At 41.2% G+C, this 23,649-nt stretch overlaps 2 protein-coding genes across 2 annotated transcripts; one reads left to right on the top strand and one right to left on the bottom strand.

Moving 5' to 3' along the window:
- Positions 1 to 2,711: 2,711 nt before the first annotated feature.
- Positions 2,712 to 3,735, bottom strand: LOC109432593 (uncharacterized). The gene has a single exon (XM_019708937.3). The coding sequence runs from the start codon at positions 3,718 to 3,720 to the stop codon at positions 2,731 to 2,733; it is 990 nt and encodes a 329-aa protein (XP_019564482.3). The 5' UTR covers positions 3,721 to 3,735; the 3' UTR covers positions 2,712 to 2,730.
- A 3,432-nt stretch (positions 3,736 to 7,167) lies between these two features.
- Positions 7,168 to 15,042, top strand: LOC134284748 (uncharacterized; the record flags this gene model as incomplete). Its single annotated transcript, XM_062843977.1, is given in 1 exon segment — positions 7,168 to 15,042. A coding segment is annotated over 1 exon segment (1,318 nt), but the record flags the coding sequence as incomplete, so codon positions are not given.
- Positions 15,043 to 23,649: the final 8,607 nt, after the last annotated feature.

Below are 23,649 nucleotides of genomic sequence, written 5' to 3' on the forward strand. Positions count from 1 at the left end.
AAACTATACGAACTTGCGCAAGAAGTTATTCAGCTTCCACTAAATGCTGTACAAAACTCCGTAAGAGCTGTACGAACTATCGTAGGAAGTTTCCCAAGTTTCCACAAGAAGCTGTCCAAGCTTGCGCAAGAAGCTGGCTGGCTTCCGCAAGATACTGTTCAGCTTCCACAAGAAACTGTCCAGCCTCTGCTTTTCTAGTTTTTTTTTTTCATAAAAAGACGTCCAAGTTCAGGCAAGTAAGCGTTCAAGAAGCTGTTGAAGCTTCCACAAGAAGCTGTCCAAGCATCTGCACGGAGCTGTCCAAGTTTCCGCAACAAGCTTCAGCTGTTCCAGCTTCCACAGAAGGCTGTCGAAGCTTACGCAAGAAGCTATCCAAGCTTCTGCAAGAAGTTGTCCACGCTTCCACAAAAACCTGCTCAAGCTGTTACAATAAGCTGTCCACGTTTTAGAAAGAAGCTGTCTAAGCTTCCACAAGAAGCATTTACTTCCTTTTACTTCCTCATGACTGTCCAACCTTAGCTTCCGCAAGAAGACGTCCAAGTTCTGTAGTAACTGTGTAAGTTTCCACAAGAAATTGTTAATGCTTCTGCTGGAAGCTACTTCAAGAAGTTGTTCAAGCTTCTGTAAAAAGCTACCCAACCTTCCACAAGAAACAGTGTTAGCTTCTACAAGAAGTTGTCCGTGTTTTCGCAGGAAGCTGCCCAAGTTTCTTGGTAGAAGCTGTCGTAGTTTGTTTTATTACGAGGATACTTTCGGGATTACTCCAATGAAGAACAACAAAACGGTTGAGTGCTGCTAGCTTCGTGAGAAAACTTAAATTTCTATATTCGACATAAACATAGTCACTGTATTACTTCACGTTTCCACGTGGAACGCACGTACTCGGTCATGTCGGCTTACATCTGCTTGGTCTGTTGCTTGATCTCCTCCTGCAGTCTGGCCATCTCGAGCTGCAGCCGGTTGATCTTCTTGACCATTGCGCCTTCGGCTTCCTGGCCGGTCTGCCGCTCGAAGATGTCCTTATTCTTGGCGAGCTCATTGAGCTTCTCTTCGAAGGATTCTCGCATCAGTTCGACTTCCGCGTTGGAGATGCCCTGGGTCTTCAGCACCTTCATGTCGGTGGCTACGGTTTTCAGCACTTCGGGGAAGTTCGCCAGGATGGGACACGCGGTTAGGGCTTCGTTGGAGAGGATGGCGCTGTCCGATGACTTGGCACTTGCTGCACTGAAGATGGCGCTTTTGATGTTGCCGAGATCTTCTTCGCTTAGGGTACACTTGCTGGACGCGTCGCTTGCAGCTTCTTCTGGCAGAGGGTGAGATCTTGCCAGAAGAATCGATAGTGCTAGAAGAATGACGGACTCGTAGGAAACAAGCATCTTGTGTGAGCTCTGACCGAGAAGTGATCTTTGATTGCTCAAGAACCTATTTAAAAACGTGCTGAACTGAATGTTTATCGTGTAGTGCAATCAGCTTTTGCGATTCATGACTAAGTAAACATGAAACATCTGTTGAAAGCATCGACTGTAAGCTGTTGAAAGTAGCGAACAAGTTTCTGAAACAAACTGTCCGTTAGAAGCAGTCTCAGCTTCCCCAAGTAGCTGTCCTGGCTTCCTTGTTTCGTGTTCGGCTTTCCTGTTCGAGCTTCCGTTAGAAATTGCCTAAATTTCTACAGGAAGCTGTCAAACCTTCCGCAAGATACTGTTCAAATTCTCACAAGTGACGTCAAAGTTGATGCAAATAGCAGTGGAAGCTTCCGCCGAAGCTGTTCAAGCTTCCGCTGTAAGCAAACCAAGCTTCTGCATGAAACGGTTCAAGATTTCGTTTGAAATTGGCCAAGCTTTCACAAAAAACTATCCGAGCTTGTGCAAGAAGCTGTTCAGCTTCCACTAAATGCTGTACAAAGCTCCGTAAGAGCTGTACGAACTATCGCAGGAAGTTTCCCAAGTTTCCACAAGAAGCTGTCCGAGCTTGCGCAAGAAGCTGGCTGGCTTCCGCAAAATACTGTTCAGCTTCCGCCAGATACTGTTCAGCTTCCGCTTTTCTAGTTTTTCCTAAAAAGACGTCCAATTTCAGGCAAGTAACCGTTCAAGCTTCCGCAAGAAGCTGTTCAAACTTCCACAAGAAGCTGTCCAAGCATCTGCCCGGAGCTGTCCAAGCTTCCGCAATAAGCTTCCACTGTTCCAGCTTCCACATAAGGCTGTCGAAGCTTCCGCAAGAAAATGCCCACGCTTCCACAAAAAGCTGCTCAAGCTTTTACAAAAAGTTGTCCACGTTTTCTAAAGAAGCAGTCCGCAAAAAGCTTCCACTTCCTTGTGATTCTGTCCAAGCTTAGCTTTAGCAAGAAGATGTCCAATTTCTGCAGTTGCTGTGTAAGCTTCCACAAAAAATTGTCAATGCTTCTGCTAGAAGCTATTTGAGCTTCTTAAAGAAGCTAGACAAACTCCCGTAAAAAGCTGCCCAAGCTTCCACAAGAAACTATCCTAGCTTCTTCAAGAAGTTATCCAAGCTTTGGCAGGAAGTTATCCAAGTTTCTTGCTAGAAGCTGCAGAAGTTTTTTCTAAGGATGCTTTCGAAATTACTCTAATGAAGTACTACAAAACTGTTGGGTGCTGCTTGAATTGTTCAAGCTTCATAAACAGCTAAGATTGTTATATTCTACATAAATATAGTCACAGTTTTATTCAACTACATAGCATACAACTTAGCGACCTTTACCTCAATGGCTCATCCTCACCCGAAAGATCTCGCCACCGTTCTCGGGTACGTATTGCTGCACAGCGTTCGACTCATCACGTCCTGACACTCCTTGCAGTTCTTCTCCGCCGGGAAGTACAGCTTCATCAAGTTGAACATCTTCTGATCCTCGGCCACCGTTCCGTAGATCGTATCGGCGTTGAACTTCCAGCACAGCAAATTCACCAACGAGTCCTTCCCGATCTCCAGCTGGTCCGGCTTCTTCCGATCCAGCCGGGTTACCTGATCGATAACGGTGTTCAGCACCCGTTTACCGACCCACTTGTTCTTTTTCTTCTCCACGTAGTTCACCATCTTCCACAGAACCCAGCGGTCGGTTTTCAGTCTCATGAACAGCTCGTCCATCTTGGTTTTGAGCAAGATCTGCGCGTAGCTGTCGATCGCGTCCGTATCGTTCATCTTCAGCCGCTGGAACACGTACTCGATCATGTCGGCGTACATCTGCTTGGTCTCTTGCTCGATCTCCTCCTGCAGTTTGGTCATCTGGAGCTGCAGTCGGTTGATCTTCTCGACCATTGCGCCTTCGGTCTTGGACGCTTCCTGGCCGGCCTGCCGCTCGAAGATGTCCTTGTTCTTGGCGAGCTCGTTGAGTTTTTCTTCGAAGGATTCCCGCAGCAGTTCGACTTCGGCGTTGGAAACGCCCTGGCTTTTGAGCACCTCCATGTCGGTGGCCACGGTTTTCAGCATTTCGGTGAAGTTCGCCAGGATGGGACACGCCGTTAGGGTTTCGTTGGACAATATGGTGTCGTCTGAAGATTTGGCACTCGCTGCTTTGGAGATGGCACTTTTGAGATTGCTGAGGTCTTCTTCGCTTAGGGTACACTTGTTAGTTGAGTCGCTTGCAGCTTCTTCTGGCAGAGGGTGAGATGTCACCAGGAGAAGGGGTAGTGTGAGGAGAATGATGAATCCGCTGGAAACGGCCATCTTGGGTGAGCTCTGATCGAAGAGTGATCTTTGGTTGATCATCCTCCTATTTAAAAACGTTTTAAAAGGGAATGTTGACTTGGTAAACAAGAAACATCTGTTGGGAACATCGCATCCAGCTGTTGAAAGACGTTGTGTAAATACCCATAAGAAGCAAACTCGACTTTTCTCTTATGAACACTCTCATTCATATTTAACGAAAGGGATTATTCTCCCTTTGGAATTCCAATGCGAATTACTTTATCGGTCTCTCTGGGAAATACTCTGGGTCTTCCCTCCGGAAACTGCCGTGTTCTATCCGTACTTACTTCATCAGCGTTCTCTTTTACTAACGGTAAAAGCAGAAGCAGAGCATCTGCGACTGAGTCGGCATATTGACTTCTCCTTGACTGTCCCATGTACACTTTCTCTTCGAGCGATCCGTTGAGATCGACGCTTCTAACGTCGAAGTGTTGGACGATCAACTCTCTACTGGTCGCTACGCAGCCAGAAACGTAACCGTAACCGGATATTCTTCTTCGTTTCCTCAGTTCTTAGAGAGTATCAGCTTTATCTAGCTGTTCACCACCGGTTGCTTGTCATGTTCCGGGTCCTGGAAGACGAGGGTGGCAAACGGTTCTGAAGATAGATCGCTGTTAACGTCGCCTTTCCCTAAATAACGCTTGTCAAGCTCGTCAATCAGTGGCATGAAGGTGGCCATCTTGGTAATGAATCGGTGCTTACGAAAAACATCGTATCGCTACCGACGTTTTATTTTGCCAGATAGCGGTGCGAAAGCTGCAAAGTTGCTGTACTTAGCCGACTTTCGGTTAAACAGCATTGTAAATGAAGCGTTTGCACCGATCGAACGTCTGTTGTTTGTACAGCAGATGTTCGATAAGTGCAACATGTTTACGTTTCCGTTACTGTATGTGATTCGCTAACTGTAGCGACTGACAGGTGTCAATTCATGTCAGACGCAGCCAATATGTACTCAAAAACGTCGCATTGCAGCTGAAGTGCATTCAGAAAACATCGCAGCACAATTGACGTTTCGTTTTTGACAGATAGCGGTGCGATGATTGCAATATTGTTGCAGTTATCGGACTTGCAGTTGAAAAGCATTGTAGTTGAAGCGTTTCCACCGAGTGAAAGTCTACTGTAGTCGACATTTTCCCGACTGGGTAAAATTTCGTGTATTGACAGCGGCACGGCTACTGGAATGGAAGCTTCCAGTAATGCTTCAAGTAATGCTGCGACGAACAATGTGCATTCGTCGATTTCCTTTCGTATGTCCAGTGTCTTTATGGAATTCTAATGGTTACCAATGTTATGCGCGGGTTTTGTATGTGACAATTAATCGATAAGTTCGATCAATTCCTAACAATGAACTGTTATACAGCAGACGTTCGCTCGTTGCTACGCATTTTTAGTTGCTGCTCGCTATTGCAAAATTTGACAAGTTGTTGCAATTGAAAAGCAAGTGAATTTATGCTGTGAGTCATGCTGTCAGTTCATTTTGTTGTACTAAAGTGTCGAACTGATGTTGTAATTAGCGAATGACATTCGCTCGTTGCAATGTTAACAAATCGAACGAGCGAACAGTCGCTTTACGATGAGAATCAAATGATAAATTGCAGAATCGTTGTCAAACCGTGCTGTCAGCAGGATACTTCAAGATTACTTCACTGATGCGTCAAATGACAGTGAGCTTGTTTACATGGACTCAGTTTGACGACTCATTTTTGAATTAAAATGGTTTTCTTTTGAATTACATCTCCTTGTAAATAAGGTTAACTCCTAGGTTAACTCGGTTCTTTCAGTTTCAAATTGAGATTTCCATTATTTAGTGATGCCAAGTAGATTTAATCTTCCAATATACTTTGTACATCGGAACATATTGAAGCTTACGCCTGGTTCACAATGACGAGCCGAAGTTCATCAGCTGGTTCAGTCAGTTTATTAATTCAGGCTAGGTTTTACTTCGTAAGTACTGTGAAAAAGGGTGGCATAAGTAATGGTCAAGTGAAGGATTCTGTTTCAAAACTTCTTGGGCATTTTATACTCGACGGAATCTGGATAGCATAAGTTCAATTGACTGTAAATGGTTTCGTCCTAACGTAGTTGGCTCTTGTTTATGAAGCGTTCTCCATCTGTATTATTGAAAGAAAATGTTGTCCCTGAAGTATCTGGCAAGTTATCATTACACATATTTTATTTTACTTCGATGTCAATATTTAATTTCTGTTCTAACAATGTACATATGTCTAACAACTACTAATCACTTTCTCTTATGTAGCCTGGCTTCTTAACGTATGTTTTCCGCAAAAAAAATTATCCACTGTAGCCGACAGTTCCATTTTCTCAAGTTCCCTTTTATTAGTCGTTTAGTTGTTCGTAGCCTGTAGCCGCCTTCCAATAGCCTGTATGTAGCTTGTAGTTGTAAATGTCCCTTCGCTGATCTGTTACCAGCAAAACACACTAGAAAAATGCTTTAGTTTTACTTACCAACTAGATCCCCCTTGTTTCTCTTTTCAGTTGCACCCATTTGCAAAAATCCCTCGAATGAAAGGCTAAGTAATTGAGAGTCTAGGCAGCGCAAAACCCACAATTCCCACTTATAAACTCGGAAGCATCACTCACACACACACTCACTCGTAAACCAAAGCGAGCAAAGATGGTCGCTTCTTTGAGGTTTGAGGATATCTCTCGTATCCATCGCGTGTGTTGCAGTTGTGTGATGTTCTTCGTGTGTCCGTGCGTAGGCTAATGAGTAACTGTCCGCTAATAAGATGATCAACACACTTCAGTAGTTCAAATAGTTTCGAAGGATTGTGCGTCCAGCTGAATTTTAGTTTTAAGAACTTGTGGTAGGAAGCATGCGTACTACATAAAAGCCAGAAAGCTACGAAAGACTTGTATCGAGCCCGTGTTGGTGATGGGGCACGCTAATATCGCATTAGTAAATCGACACTGATTTTTCATTTGGGCCTAACTGACATTTTCGAGTTCTCTTCATCGATCCTCTCTTTGTGTTATCACAGAATGTGTATTGAGTTTTCCAAAGATTTTTTGGTTGAAATGAGAAGAAGACGGCTACATGTTGCTATAGAAACAAAAAGAATAATGATTTTGTTTGTTTTGATCAAGTTATTAGCGAAAGAGAGAGTCGACGAAGAGAAATCGATCAAGTCAGTTAGGCCCTTATGAAAAATCATTGTCGAAATCGTCAGAGCATTGCATCGCACTCCTAGAGTCCTCACCACTTTCCTGTACTCTCCTATACTCTATTTACCTCTTAGTTGAGCTCATATTTTGTTTGAAGCATTTCGTTGTTGCACAACACTATTCGACCTAATCATATCTTCTGTTGTTGCCAGTTGTACGCTCTCACTCACTCATCTTTATCTATTATTTAGTTCGAACGCCATATTGCTTCCCCAAATTGTACTACAATGTCTCTTTTTTCTGTTTTTCTCTTTTCTTCTCCTTTGCTTACCCGATCAAACAAAAGGCCCGAAGAACAAACACCTTCCGCGTGGCCAAACCAACGCTCACATCAACACCGGAAATCACCGTGCCACCCCCACGAGGTCGCTTCGCCAGCAACATCCCCACCATCGTCACGTCTCGAACGTCCACCGCTCCGGCCTTGATCATAACCTCTTCGCCTCCGACAGCCACCGCAACGTCACGCCTTCAACCTCGCTCAAATTCATCATCCTCTTCGTCATCGTCATCCACCGGATCATCGCCCTCCTCCGTCACCACAATCACCACGATAGAGTCGCATTCCTCATCAACAGCGGCCACCACCGCTCCCTCGGATGACGCCGCTCCCTCGCGAGACCTGATCGCGGAATACCTCGCTGCCAAAAGCCGGAGCCAACAGGCGCCGGCCATCTTTAACTCCAAACTTCCGCCGAGCGCCGGTCCGCACGAGGAACGCCAGCAGGTGGCCCTAGCATACAAGCATCCCATCCTGCTGATGGACGAAGAGGAGGATCCCGTAGTGTACTGCAGTGCCTCGTCCAGCATTGGGAAGGAACGCAACCGTGACCTGGAAGTGCAATTCGTCGAGGACAACTCGATCGAGCTGTTGGACTGCAAGGAGGAGATCGGCGAAGGCGAGCAGGAGTCGCTGATCGTGCCGAAACCGAAGAAGATCGCCTTCCAGGCGAAGGCGAGTTCCGCCAAGTCCCCGTCGAGTGATGCCGATGGAAAGTGTCGGTTGGTTGGTAAGGTGAATCCGAACATTTTGAGGACGTGGGAACAACTGAGCGGCGGCGAAGGAAGCGAGAGGAACTTCGGGAAGAAGATGAGTGGGAAGAATAGTCTGATCACGGTGACGTCGTCGGAGAATAGCGCGGGTGACAAGCAGAGCTGCCTAATCTTCTACCGGAATCAGTTCGAGGATGGGGTGGAAGCGGGCGAAGAGGCGTACAATTTCCGGGTGATGAAGATTCGGCACCATCGCGGTGGCGGTGAGTCGGCGAGTGAAGATTCGACGACGGTTGCGGATTTAGAGGAGGAGGATGAGGAAGGGGAGGAGTCAGCGATGGCGATATCGACGGTGGCGGTTTCCATGGCGACTTCGACGGCAACGACGGGTACAACGGCGACAACCAGTTCCGAGGGTTGCTATGATTTCTACGATAGTATTGATGATAGTAGCAATCGGATGGTGGGTTGTCGTGGCGGGGTGGGGGATGAGGAAGAGGAGGACGGAGAGGAGGAGGAGGAGTATGCATTGGCGGCAGGCGAAGGGCTGGCCGATTTTACCTCGCTGGATCGAAAGAAGCTGATGTGGTCGATCGATGTGGAATGAGAGGGCTGGTGGGTGGGGATGAGAGCATACCGGATAAGTATCGTGTGAAGAACAATCAGTATTGTTGACAGTAAGTGTGTATTTGTTTTAAAGAAGATGCCTCTATTTATTAGTTTGTGTTTGTGTCTGTTTTCCGATGGGCGAATTGTGAGTTGAAAGGTGGTTTAGTTTCATTGGGTTTCATTGGGTCTACATGTTTTGGTCGGAATTTCATCAATAAGAGAAGGCTTAAATAAAAGAATTGAAAGATGTGATTATTGATAGGACAAATACAGAGTACCGCTGCCAAGAAACAGCAAACGTCAAATCTCTGAACTGGGTTCCAGCAAATGAACTTTTGCCGAGATTTGCTATAGCCGATATCACCATTCCAGCACTTCACTTGTGGTCGTTTCATGATCGGAGATCCGAGTTCAACTGAGTGTGAATGCCAGGCGGTCTATGTACGAGATTTTAGAATAATAAATATTGTCAAAGTTCCATGGAATACTGTCGAGTTCACCACTGAAAATGCGATGTCAGGCAACATAAATTCTATTGCCATGATCAATCTCAGTGTCAAAACACCAGTCAATATTCAGAAGTGCATATCGCTGGAGTTCCGTGACCTTTTGTTAGCAAGTACACTGAACGGCGGCTTGCGGTGAAAATTACTATTCTGAGGGTCAATTTAAATACACAACGCCACTAAATTTCTGCAGACTGCTTTTCGTTTCAATTCAACAGAATTATGTTTTCAATTTTACCATGGACTCGATTTTCAATTAAAAAAAGTTTCTTTTGACAACCGGATTCGAACCAAGAACCTTGACATCACCAGGCTCGCACGCTACCACTCGGCTATCGAACCGGTTGATGTGAGAAGAAACAAAACACACACAAGAAGCGTTGGTGGGTCGATGATCATGTTTTGCCATGGTAAATTTAAAAACATTGTTGTGCTTGTCATTACTGCAAGCCGCCTTTCAGTGTATGTATGTATGTAAATATGGTTTTGAATCATCCTTTAGTTGTGGAATCAGACTATATCTGTGAGCAAAACTTCCATCAAGTAGCTTCTTAGTGAATAGACAAAATGCAGACCTTATTGGCGCTTTGATTGTGCTAACCGTTGTTGTCGAAGTTCCTTGTAATGGTCACAACATCATTCCTGGGACATTGAATTTGAAACGCATAACATCCTTCGGTTCCTGGACAGGTAGCGACATTGTTTTTGGACAACCATGATTAATACTATCAAATATATCACTGAAAAGGCGATGCCGGGTGATATATGTCCTACTTGTATCATGAACCCTGATACGAAAACACTAAGTGATATTCACGGATACATTTCGTCTTAGTTCTACGACACATTCTGAATCCGGAACAGAAAACATAGTTTCAGGCTATCTCTCCTTGATAATATCTGAGAGCAAAACTTCCATCATATAGCTCTTCAGAGAAGAGATATCTTTTTGGCGTGGATTCCAAGCAACTATGGTTGTCGGAGTTCCTTAGAATAGTAACAATTTCGTTCAATCGGACAATACCCATCTAGTTTCTGAACAGTATCAGGTAGTGAAATTGTCTAAGCCATGACTATCATGAGCAATTTTTTTTTTTGCAAAGCAGACGAATTGAGTGTCAAACTGGCATAAATGTACCAAATGTGCCTCGTGAGCCGGCTTTATGACCACTGAAAAGGCAAAATCAGGCATTATTAGACCATTTTTGTTGTCGGAGTTTCATGGAATACTTGCACTCGACCAACATCTTTCAGTTATAATAGCAAAATCGAGCAATGGCAACACTTTTAGGCAATCGTTGTTTAAAAAAAATCCTCGTGAATATCAGAAGAATGAGGAGCAAACTGTCTTCATCCATTCAAAGAGACTTTTCTATCCAGCAGCGCGCCTCCATAAACCTATTGCAAGAAAGCAGTAAAAAGTGTCGGAGTTACGTTCAAATGCCATCAAATTCTCCAATGAAAGAGTGAAATTAGGTAAAACATTTCATTTTTACGAATACAAATTTTGCCAAATGATTGACCCTCGAGCAGTCGCGCCTCCTGCCACCCTCAGCTACAAAACGCACACGTGGTACGTGTACGCATGGTACGTGTACCATGTACACGACGCCGACTACTCTCGGGTTAATTTTGTCGGAGTTTCCTAAACCTCTCTCAATCTGAGGTCTTTTCGAGAAGTTTTTTTCTACGGCATCGAAAAATACTCAGACTAGGGGCAAGACACTGAAGGGCAGAATTGCTCCGGAGCAATTCAGAGCAATTCTGCTGATGAAAAATCCATCAATCTCCTTCAGAAACGTCTTCCAAAGCGGGAAATCGGGCAAGACTGCTCGATTTTTCCCTGGCATTAATCAACACTTTGGGAACAGCAGTGTGATCCAGAGAAATTCTGAGCAACACTCCGAAAAAGATATACTATCGCTATCTCTTTCTTGCCCCTAGTACTCAGATGTCATCCTACGCTTTTCAAGGAAGCGCTATACTTCAGACTAGAGTGATACATTCTTTAGGCGTCCTTTGTTGACGGAGTTCCACTGAATGCTGACAACACCATCCCCGCAAACATTCAGTCGAGCAGTGTTGTTCAATTCTTTGCAAAGTGTTATAGAATCTCAAGTAAACTCTCAAATAAATCGGATGGAATTCATGGAAAGTATGAAATATTTTCATATGCACCACTGAAAAGTCGAAATTAAGCACAATTTTTCGCTGCTATGACGAAACCTAGGCCTTTGACAATCAATAATCTGTCTAGTTAGAGTCGAATTAAACTATCTCAATCGGACACGTTAGAAGCATCCTAGATCCTTATAAATTGTTGTTGTCGGAGTTTCATGGAATAAGAGCATTCCTGCAGCAGCCAGCAACATTCTTCAGTTTTCCGACATATTCAAGCATTGGTAATGTTTTCAGTCAATCGTCAGCAAATTCTCGATGAATTTAGGGTAAATGTCGGGAGTTCTGTGAAACACTTTCTAATCCACATAGGAAGAGACGAAACGTGGCAATATTTTCCATTTTTACTATGAAGTATAAAAGTAAGATACAAAGTAATACAGAGTGATTGATTCCGTCGGAATTCCATCAAGTTTCCTCAATCCGACACATGAAATTATGCGCATGGGAAAAGTTTATTTATGTCCATCGTCATTGTTAAGATCATATCATATTTTTGTCGGAGTTTTATGAAACATTCAAATCCACCTATGAAAAGGCAAATTTTGGCAATAACCTTAATTTTTACTATGAATTCTAGGGACAAGACACAACGTAATGCAGTATTATTTGTTTCGTCGGAATTCCATCAAGCTTTCGCAATCCAACACGTAATAATATGCCCTCGGGTGCGATGTCATGCGATACTTTTGTATAATCGTGAGTATTCTTGAGAATCTTCAGGCAAAGTATCGCAAAATGCAGGTTTCTATGTGTCTTCAAAAATATCCTGGAAGACAAAAAAGTGGTAAACAATCCTAGTTTGACGTTTGATGCAATTGTGACGTGATGTAATTCGACAAAAACTGTCCTGTCTGACGTGCACGGTAAAAACAAAGATCTACCCAAAAGTGCAGTTTGAAGTTAGGAGCGGGACACAAGTTCAAAAACAACCAGAACGAATGAGAACATTTGAAAAAAAAAATGCATGAAAGTGTACTCTTTATGCGAGTCTTTATTCATTGTTTTTAGTTTAGACCCAGCATTGATAAGGAGCTTAAGCATTCATTTACTAAATCACCGTTTCAACTCACACAAATCGTCAAACTATTTCTCCATAAACTGAAAGAAATACCAACAAAACGCAAATCAACGATTAAACTCATCATCAAAACAAACAAAAAGGTCAATACAAAAGCCGTCCAAAGTGAAACAAACCTAAAACATTGCTCCAAAGTATACATAGATAAATTGCTCAGAAGTGATTTGATTCAAGGCAAATCACCGATTTGATGCGCTGAAACGTGTTTTAAACAACTCAACTCTCTTAAAAGCAAAACGGTGAAATCACATTTATTTTTGAGACAAGAAAAAGAAAAGCAACCGAACAGCAGTCAAGCAGAGTGTTGTTCGATCGATTGAACCCAAACTCTACACTCAGAAGGAGAAACATTGAAATTATATACATTCCAAGAGTTGCTAAGAACCGAACGCCGAACAAATTCCAACAACGGGATAGTGGAAACACCACACATTTTTAAGCCAGACGAATACACATATATTTTTCTAGAGACACACTCATCGGTAATCAAATTTCCTACATAGTATATGCCCCATCCAAAACTCGAGTGATGAACGCGAAGTAACCTACAGTACTGCTACTACTTAATGCTACTATAAACAAAACCACAATGAACTATCTACTACTCTCAGATTTTAATCGCTGCTTTCCCAACCCTGGGGGTATATTTAAACCAAAAATCAGTGAGACTAATTGCCTACCCCTACTAGCGGAGGTGATCCCCATTGCCATTGAACCAGACTCAACTCAACATTTCGAAATTCCCACCACATTCGGCACACAACACACGGGTGGTGAATTTTTGCTGTGATAAAAAGAGAGAGAAAAAACACGACACACTGTCGTCAAAATTTAAAACCAAAAATGTTTAGGGGCCGTCCATATACCACGTGGACAGCTTGGAGGGGGGAGGGGGTTAGCGAAAAGTCCACGCTTGTCCATGGAGAGGGGGGTGGGGGTTCGTCAAACGTCCACGTGGACAACATTAGGAAACAAGAATCTACAAACGAAACAAATTATGTCACATTATTGATGAGATTCTCTTCAACATTTCTTTCATACATTTTATTTTATTATACATTGTCTTTCAGTTGTAAGTTATTTCTTCAAGGAAAAAAGTCATGGAATTGATTCACAGACTAATTTATTTCAAATTATTAGAATGTCTAATTACTTAGTTTTCTACATCGAAGAATATCGAATTATTCATATCAAATTTTTAAACTACTTCAAAGTTTGAAAATACATGTAGGGGTTTGCAAGCTCATCTCAAAAACTTTTTTTTTGCAGGTTCTTTCAAAATTTAAGATGTTTCTAATGGATATTAAAGTCTAAACCTCATCAATACAATTTAGTTGTTGTAAATCTTGTTTTTTGATAAAATCTAAGAAATACAATCTTATCTCAACAAAAATCTAAAATTTAAAATTACCTCATCTCAACAAAACAATCAGACATCATAGATTGAACAAACATTCTAAAAAACACCGTCTTCAACCAGAGGCTGCACAGACTAAACATTGAACAATCACTAACATTAGGCGATGGACATTATACGAAAAACACCCAATGAAGAATTTTCCGTTTGACGAAAATTTTTCATCAATTGGAGCAAGAATCGAACTCACGCTCTCACAAACATTAAGCTGAATTAAAAACAATGTTGAAAACTTGTAGGTACCTATTTTGTACTGTTTGTTTGTATTCTAAGTAAAGCTATAGAATGTTTGTATTTCATAAAGTTTTCAATTGTATTTAAGACATTGTTTACGAAGAAAAAAATCAATATTAAAAAAAAAAGGTTTCAAAATCACTTTTTCCATTTATTTTAGAAATATGAAAAAAAAAAACTTTTTTTCTGATGTCCACGTGGACATTTGGGGAGGGGGGTAGGGGTCAATGAAAAGTCCACGCTTGTCCACGGGAAGGGGGGAGGGGGTCAAAAACCATGCATTTTTTGTCCACGTGGTATATGGACGGCCCCTTAGTTCTAACCTTTTCGGGATTTACCTAGACCTGACGGTCTGAAAATTATCGAATTTCCTTCCCCGAGAATGAGTTGATTCTGGTTCGGTGGGGTTTCGGGAGGAACACTAATCGCTTGTGACGTCAAATTCATCGTAATTCCTACTAGACACGCAATCACTCATAAATAAACAACACATACACGTTATACGATCTAGTGAGTTGAAAAACGTGGCTTCCGCCGCAGAAGCATTCGTAAGAATCCGTTTTTTGAAAGGTTTTCGTTTAAAAAATGAAGTCATCATCATCATTATCCAAGAATCCAAGAAAGGTTCCAACTTAAACTACTAGAAACAACTATTTAGAGAGGGAGTGCATGCTCTACTAGAGTTAAAAATTAAGCAAAAACAAAAGCAAATCAAACTACACAACACAACACTCACACACATTCGAGACACACAGAAGAAGAAAGGTGAAACAGTGGTACACCGCGCATCACTCACCACTGTGAAGAGGCAGGCGCGAAGGCAGCCGCCAAATTCCTTCAAATTTCATTTCATGTTTATATAAATATAGATATGGTGTAAATATTATTAACCTGAAACTGAATCAGCGCGAAGTCGCGGAAATGAACGCAATGATGTGCGAGAGCATACATCCACGCAAATGCAGAAGAAGAATTGAGACAGCCTATACATAGAGGAGGGTGGACCTGTTTGACAGATGTAATGATAATAGTAATTATTATTATGATTATTAAAATTATTATTATTATTTGAAAATACAAAAAAGTGGAAAAATGTTATATATTTCAATTAAATTAAACAAATAAAATGATAAAAATGACTTTTTTCCGGTTGGTTTTTGATGGGTAGTGAGGGATATCACAGCCAAACAAAATGTGTAAAACTGTAAAATACTTGGCCTGATTCTTGGCTAAGAACTGATAGTTTAAACCAAGATTCTTGAAAAGGCTTTAGGATCTGACAAATCATGTAACATTTTTTTTCATCTGATGATTAGAAACAAATCTTGCTGGAAGCTGAAATACATTTTTTGTATGAAAATATTGCCTCACTAATGTCAGTCCTGTTTCAAGCGCCAGAGGTTTTCTTTCCAAATATACTGGAACCTTCGTAAAATATAATCTTTAGTTATAATAAAAAAAAGTTTCGGTTTCTGTGTCGATTGCGCCAGAATTACTCTAATATCGAATACATATTTCTGATTGTTCATCAATCGGAAATTCCTCCTAGAAATCTAGTAGGTATCTACTAGACAAAATAAAATATCTAGTAGACATTTAAGCAGATATCTACTACCAGTCGCATGGAAATCTTCCTCCAGTGCAACATTTTTGTCTACCTCAAATCGGGCGAAAACCATTTCGCCCGCTTTCTAGTCGATATCTCATAGACATCTACTAGACAAGGGTACTAGAAATCGAGTAGCTGTCTAGCAGATCTCTACTAGGCTGAATTTTGTTTATTTTTCTTTTTATTTATGTTTAACAAAACAAATAATATACTTGTCCGTGAAAGTTTATTTATTTTAAACATATAATACATATAATATAAATGACCTTAACGCTATAAAAACTAAATGCGGGAAAACATAACTGATTTTAAGATTTTTCAAAATGCATTTCCGGCAGTATTCTTCTAGGAGTTCCTTTAGAACTCCTGTAGGAATTCCTTAAGATATTTCACCAGGAGGTCCTTGATGGATTCCTTCAGGGTTTTTTGAGGATTTCCGTCAGAATTTCGCCAAGGAGTTTCTTCAGGAATATTACTGGAAGCTTTCTTCTGATATTTCCAGGGGACTGTTATGGTCTTCTTGTTTTCTTACCCCGCATTAAAATTATGCTGCTGTGTTGAAAGATTGGTTGTCAGCTTGAGCCCTACGCTTGAGCCGCTGTTATGCTGGCTACGAAAACATTGCATTGGTGGGATAGGGATGCCAATTCCTTGGATATTTCTAGGAGATTTTTCCCCGGCCCGCAGAGTATGTTTAGATTTTCTTCCAGAGCTTTTGCATGAATTCCTTCAGATGTTACTTCGGAGATTAACCGAAAAGTTCCTTCAAGGATTCCATCAAGAAATTCTCCCACAGTTCCTACACGGATTCCTCGAGTAGCTTCTGCAGGGATTCCTCCGCGAGATCCTTTAGGGATTCCTACAAAAGGTTATCTAGGCAAGCCTCCAGCAATTCCTTCTGGAATTCCTCGAGCAGCTCCTGTTCAGGAGTTTATCTAGGGATGCCGCCAGGAGATCCTTTAAGGATATCTCCTGGAAAATGCATAAATTCTTCCTAAAGTTACTTAAGAAATTAATCCAGGAGTTCCATCAGGAATTTCTCCACGATTCATTTCTGTAATTTCTCCAGATGTTCCTTCAAAGGTTCCAGGAATCATTCCATTAGGAGTTCCAGAAGACTTTCTTAAGGAATCCCTCCAGGATATCTTTCCAGGATTACTTCAAGCGTTCCTTCCAGGATTTTTCAGGTGTTCCTGTAGGGATTACTCAGGATTTACTTTAGGGATTCCTCCAAAAGTACTTCCAGAGATTCCTTTGTGGATTCCTCCAGAAGTTTCTTCAAGGATTCCTCCAGGGAAATGCATATGCCCTGACAATAATTTGCCATCGAGTGTCCAACACTCAAAGGAGTTCTCGCACAGGGTTGATTTGTTTAGTTCTAGCGGCACACGGTGGCGATAAGTGTTTCCCACGCAGAAAGCATTGGTCGAATATTCGACTCATCTAACGCACTTCACCTCCTTCGAACTCGGCCGGCATTAAATAATGCTTTAACAGAAATATGACGTTGAAATTATGCACCGGATTTCATCTGCTTGGTCTCTTGTTCGATCTCCTCTCGCAGTTTGACCATCTCAACCAGCAGCCAATTGGTTGACCTTCTCGATGCCGCTTGAAGATGTCCTTGTTTTTGGAGATTTTGTTGAGCTTCTCTTCGAAGGACTTCCGCAGTAGCTCGATCTCCGCGTTGCACAATGGTCGGAAATAGATAAAGTTCGGCCAAAACTCTTTTTATGTGTTTAATCGAAGTTCTAGGTTGTCTAGATATGTTATATCGTATTTTTAGTGTTTAAAAAGGGGTATTCAAAAATTACGTAACCTCAAGAATTTCAAAAATGGTAAAAATCAGTAAACCCCACATTTTTCGCGATTTTTGTTAGAAAATCAATTTGAATTTAATTAAATGATCAACTTTCGATCAAATCGAATCAAGTTTGTTCAAATGTGTGAAAAATGTGGGAAAATAAATTTTATTTCAGTCGCAAATGGAAAAATAACATAAAATATATGAAAAAATATGACTTTTTTCAATAGCTCTAATTTGAAAAACTGCAAATTCCTGCAAAATATTTAAACGTTTTTATGCAGCCCTAAGCATGATGTTTAAGATGTACTATTCGAAATTTCGGCGACACGTGACGACAGGAACCGTTTTCTAACTTAAAAATTATCAAAAATCGTAAGGTACAATATATGAAAATTTGAAAAGTTTTGTGACATATTAATTTTGCACCATACGTGCATTCAAATAGTCCAACAACAAGCTTTCATATGCTGGATAACATAAAACATATATTCCATTCTCAAAATATTATTATTTTACTTTTTTCGAATGGTTCATTTTTCAGTTTTATGACTTAGGCCACTTTGGCGGTGAAAATATCATTGAAATACAAAAGCTGGTATGCTTTTAATTAAGAATCACAAAACTACAATACATTAACTTTGTTATAAGGTGAAATAAAGTTTAAAAATATCAATTTCGTTTTTTGAGAGTTTTGGCCACCCCTTTGTATGGAGCCCGACCAATGTGCGTTGGAGACGCCCTGGGTCTTCAACATCTGCATGTTTTCACTATGTCGTTGAAGTTTGTTAACATGGGACACGCGATAAGGATTTCTTTGGACAGTATGGAGCTAGAAGAATGGACATTGCGAGAAGAATGACGAACTCGTAGAAAGTGGGCATCTTTCAAGTCAAGCAAGCTAGACTTTTTACCTTTCATACTTGGACTTAGTTGTATTTGTATTTAAAATAATCCACCTGACAATTTGACGATTCTTTCCATTCAAAAAGCTCCTCGAATGCTGTCAACACACGAATACACGCAGAAATAGGTTCATAGTAACCATACACGGTGTGATAGAAATTCGGTTGCAGCAACGTTGTATCGTGAAGTGATCTTATTGACGATCAAAAGTGAGGTTAAATAACGAAAAATGTTCAACTTTGGAAGCAAAAATAACATTTTTCTGGTCAATACTCCGTGATAGAGTCTGCAATAATTTCACTTTTCTTCCATATGTATCATGAGGAATTCAGTCTAGGGTTCGTAATTTACTGTTTCAGAGAAGCGCCACCTGCGCAATTTAGCTTTGCGTTTGATCGTGAATTGGTGCACACATATTCAGCAAAGATAACAGGTCAGGAGCATCAGTTTTGCCATTCAGAAGCTTTGCAATCGATCCAGCGTATTCAGTCCCAGTAGGCGGTATCTATCTGGATATGGTGGCAGATCGTCGGGGTCCCCCATGGTAAGTTTCTGAGCGCCAAGCGAATGAATTGCTTCTGTATCCACTTAAGTCTGATGCACCACGTAACCTGATAGGGATGCCGCACAAAAGCACAGTACAACGATTTCCAGCAGTGTGGGTCTGAGAAATCGTTGGCTACTTCGGAAACAATTCCAGATCGATGCAAATCAAAAGCCAACTTGGAAATCCCAAATCTGTTACGCTAGTAACTCTGTCCAAAACGGTAATCATACATAACTGGGGTTTTCAAGCGATGAAAGGTGATCACTTAATATTTCTCCATAATTAATTCGTTACTATTGTACCAATCTGCCAATAGTGTCAGCGATCTTTGCAGGCGCCTGCAATCATCGCCGGTACAAACCACAATAAACAATTGCATATCGTCAGCATAGATAAGCTTGAATCCTTCGCCTAGAACCAAAGCTGCATCGTTAATAAACAGTATGAACAGTAACGGCCCTAGGTTGCTTCCTTGAGGGACACCAGATCTATTGGAAAACGATGATAAAACACAGCCATCAATTGCCAATTGAAGCTCTCACCCCATAAGGTACAACCCCAATCAAGAAATTAAATGCGAAATGACTCCGAGACGGGACAATTTATGCAGCAATATCCTATGGTTAGTCATGTCCACTTGTGCGTTATCTTCCATAGTCGTAGTTGCAAACCAAAACACGATGAAAACACTAACGCCACCAAACAACGTATGTGGCAATATGTGGTGGATTGAAACATTTCAAGTGGTGAATTAAATTAGTATGGGAAATCAACCGATTGCAGCGCCACGATGTTGCCACTTGTGTTGCCGATTTCAAATGGCCGTTAATTTCCTTACACAGTTTCGGAATTGGACTTGGATGTCTGTTCTCTGTAGTAAAATAAGCGAATTGATAGTGACTCTTCGAATAGGCATGAACCCGTGCTGATCATTAAAGATGTAGCTTTTAGTTGCTTCGAAGATCATTCCACTCATTATAGTTTCAAACAGTTTTGAGGTCGATCGGCACTTTTCAAAACGGGTATCACGAAAGATTGCTTCCATATACGCGGGAATTTATAACTATTGAAAATATCGCACAAAGGCTGTGAGAGAGAGCAAATGCAACGACGGATAACTAATGCCGGTAAACCGTCGGGACCTGGAACAATCGATCGTTTAAGTTTTTACGCTGCCATGACGACCATATCCGGATTTATATTGAACACAATATCCAGCGTTGAAGCGGGGTCAGTGGCAAATATGCAAAATGCTTGGCAAATAACTGACATGACTCCTTAGCAGACACAGCATGTGTATCATTCAGATAGACATTTGTTGGGATTGCGTCACTGCTCCGTTTGGAGTGTAAGAAAGGCCAAAAACCACGCGGATTTCGACTTGTACAGAGAGGCGTTTTTGAAACGGTATTCATTGCTAGCTCGTTGAAAGTTTCGCATATTGATAGGCGTTCGTTGGCGTCGTAACTTCCGTTGACATGCATTGAGTGCACGTAACAATTTCTGCAAATAAGAACTGCTCCAGGCAGCTGAGACATGCAGTAGGGTCCGAGGGACATTTGAAACAAGCCAGTTATTCAAGACGGTGCAAAACATTTCAGCCATATTGTCGACATCGGAGCAGTTTGTTACTACCGTTCAATTTACAAATATTTCAAAAGTGCTAAAAAATCGACAAAATATAGCTTACGCGAAGCTCATTTAATGAGAAAAGATTTTTGTTAATTATACTCACGTTTTGGCTTTTATCCGGTGGGATGTAAATAGCACAAATTAAGACTTTCCTACCTTTGATTGTCGACGACACACAATTTTTTCTAACCTTTGTCCGCACACCAGACGAACAACACCGCTGGTATAACGCCGAGCAGTAGAAATCAAAACGCCTCCAAATCGTTGGAGTTACAATCGGTTGTCGCTTATAGGATCATTTATTCTCGTCCTTAGGCTACGAACGTTCAAGGCCATTTTAATCTCCGCTCTGCTGCCTACCCACTATGACCTATCCAAGGAGATCATCGTCGCAGCAGATGCAACTCCGGCAGAGATGAACTACGGAAGAGTGGAGAAGGAAGCATTGGCAATTTCTATGTCACGCGCTTCCACAAGATGCTGTACGGACGCCACTTTCTCCTGCAGGCCGATCATTAACTGCTCCTCAAGGTTTTCAGTTCCAAAAAGTGGTATTCCTGTTTAAACCGCGAACCGATTGCAGCATTGGGCCTTGACGGTCCTCCTGTATGATTTAAACATCAAGCACGTTTCAACGATAAATTTTGGCTATGCACAACAGCATAGCCAGCTTTTTATTTCTTAGTCACTCTCCTAAACAAATACGAGGAAGGGAAGGAAGTAGAGAGGTGTAAGTGTGATCAAATATTCTTATCTCGGAAATACCGACGGCGTTGGCTAGGGTTGAATCAGACCGACTGAAAGGCTACCACGCTGTTTACCACGCTTGCCACTACACGAACGACGCCACTAGCTGCAGATTGATTTTTTAAATCTTCAAAGGTAAAGTAATGTGGTTGTTGGTAAACAAATCAATTTGTCGACTCTCTTCTGCTTCTTCTTTTTGTATACAACACTCAAGCTCGAGTTGAGTTTTTAAAGTTTTTTTTCGCGATTTCGCTGACTGTTTGGCCGGTGCTACGCCATCCATATACAACACAGTGGTGAATAATTGATCGAACAAACTCCAATTTTCATACAATAGGCTCCTAAAGTCCTATCGGGATTCTTGTTTTAAACCACAATATATGGTTCAAGAGTATATATTTACTCAATTTTTGACGTTTTTATTAACCGTAGTTGAAAATATATATTTTTTATTTTTTTAGCCTTTTGTCTCGTCCCTAGCTTATAACACATACTTTGAGTGATTTTTTTCACCGTGTATGTCAGATAGGAACATTTTTGAAATCCCAGTGCGAAAAATGTCGAGCTCAGTCACACAAGGTTGACCTCAAATGTCAAAGTAGAACTATTTACCATTTTACTTATTTCGAATTATCTCATTATTCCTTTGTTTTTCAAGTTCGAGTAAAGTACAATTCCGATTAGAATACCATGCTTGATCGTATTATTCAATATAAGCAAGATTTCGTCTTTAATTTTAGGACCCTATTTGAGCAAGTTTGTGATGCTGTAACTATGGTTTGCGTTCATGGATTGAGTTCAATTTTTGACACGGAACTACTAATATTGTTGCTAATATGCTGAATTTTACGTATACGAAGTTCAAAAAATTCTTGTTCACAGATTTGGACGGGGCAGGGCGGTAAAAAGGAGCAAAAGAAATCGGACAGCGGTATACACATTTATACACAACTCTCAAGATGGAGTTTCAACATTGCTTTGGTAGTTAGAGGGATTTTTTCTTGATTGCTTTCCATTTCAGCTGCGGATCCAGCTTAAAGTTCAAACAATGCTCTCGATTTTTCCCCGAAATTATAGTTTATTGCCGAGTTTATTGCATTGCTAACTGGACTGCGACAGAGTGCGGAATCTTAAATAAAAGTGCGATATTGCATCAAATCGTGTTGGTGTCTTCACCTCACTTATTCGTCATGAGCTAATGAATAAGTGCGGTGAAGACACCGGAACGATCTGACACCAAATCGCACTTTTATTTGAGATTCCGCACTTCCTCGTCCACGTCCTCGTCGCACTTTCAACTGCGCAATGCGCAATACAATCAACAGACCAACGAGCTTGCTGTTTTCTCAATGGGTTATTGCCACGGAGTTGATCACTTCAATAATATTAGCGAATTTTAAATATATTTATGTAAATTCCATAAATATGCATGTTATAAAATTCCATTCACTGAACTGAAATGACAATCTTCAATCGCAGCAATCATTGCCGTCCTGTTGTTGATTGTTTGTGTCTGGCATTTTCGGAAGCGACGGTTCTTAAAATTTAGGTTAATTTGATTGAATTTTACTTAATATCTTTTCAATTGTAGGATGAATAGACAGGAAATTTTCGCGGTTTTCTACCTGCATTTTTTATCCTGCAGACTATATACGAGTTCACCGGTCAATGCTTTGTGAACTCTGATTTGCAAGAGATCTAACGCGATATTTCTTGTTGGGAATCTCTGAATTCTCAACATCTGAAACTTGCATTTAGAACTCTACATAAAGTTCATATTGGTAATAAAGTGCTTGCAAATTAAATTTATATTAATTGTGTTTATTATCTAATAAAAGAAACGATTGTTGGTCTTAACATAGAAAAGCATCACGCATTTCCTACCCCACTGTACAGTTTTCGTAGTTATTGCGGATTTTTAGAAAATTTTCCACTCTGCGGTAGCCGCCGAGATCTACCGCAGCTGTCAAAGTCCTACCGCAGCCATGAAAATGATCGAATCATTGAAAAGTTTGGTCAAATCAAAGCATGCTTGCAAAGGGAAATGTTCTGAAAAGCAACAACAAACAATGATCATCGGCGTGGTATCCAAGGCTCGATCCAAGGTATCCTTGGACTGATTGATGATACATTGGTGAAAATCATCAGTCTGACAGCTGCGGTAGCTTTTCAATCTCCCGTAAAGTGGAAAATTTTCTCTAAATTAGCAATATAAATATGAAATCACGTACCGAACAGAGGAACCAGTCCAGCGAGGTGGGAAATGCGCAATTTGGTTTGCAAAAAACATGGAGTGGACAAGTAAATCCGTTTCAAATCCTTACTTTTCAACCCGCTCCTCTGTAGATCCAGCGGAACCCACATTTTACGGATGCTTCACTGACAAAATGAAATGCAGAAGTCCTTGGGAATAACCTTGGGAGTTCCCACACGACAACTGCTGGTGACTCCAGATTGGCAATTCTTTTGGAAATGCTTGTTTCTGGGATTGAGTAGTCTTG

This window comes from Aedes albopictus, unplaced genomic scaffold, assembly GCF_035046485.1.
Source record: "Aedes albopictus strain Foshan unplaced genomic scaffold, AalbF5 HiC_scaffold_684, whole genome shotgun sequence".
Taxonomy (NCBI): domain Eukaryota; kingdom Metazoa; phylum Arthropoda; class Insecta; order Diptera; family Culicidae; genus Aedes; species Aedes albopictus.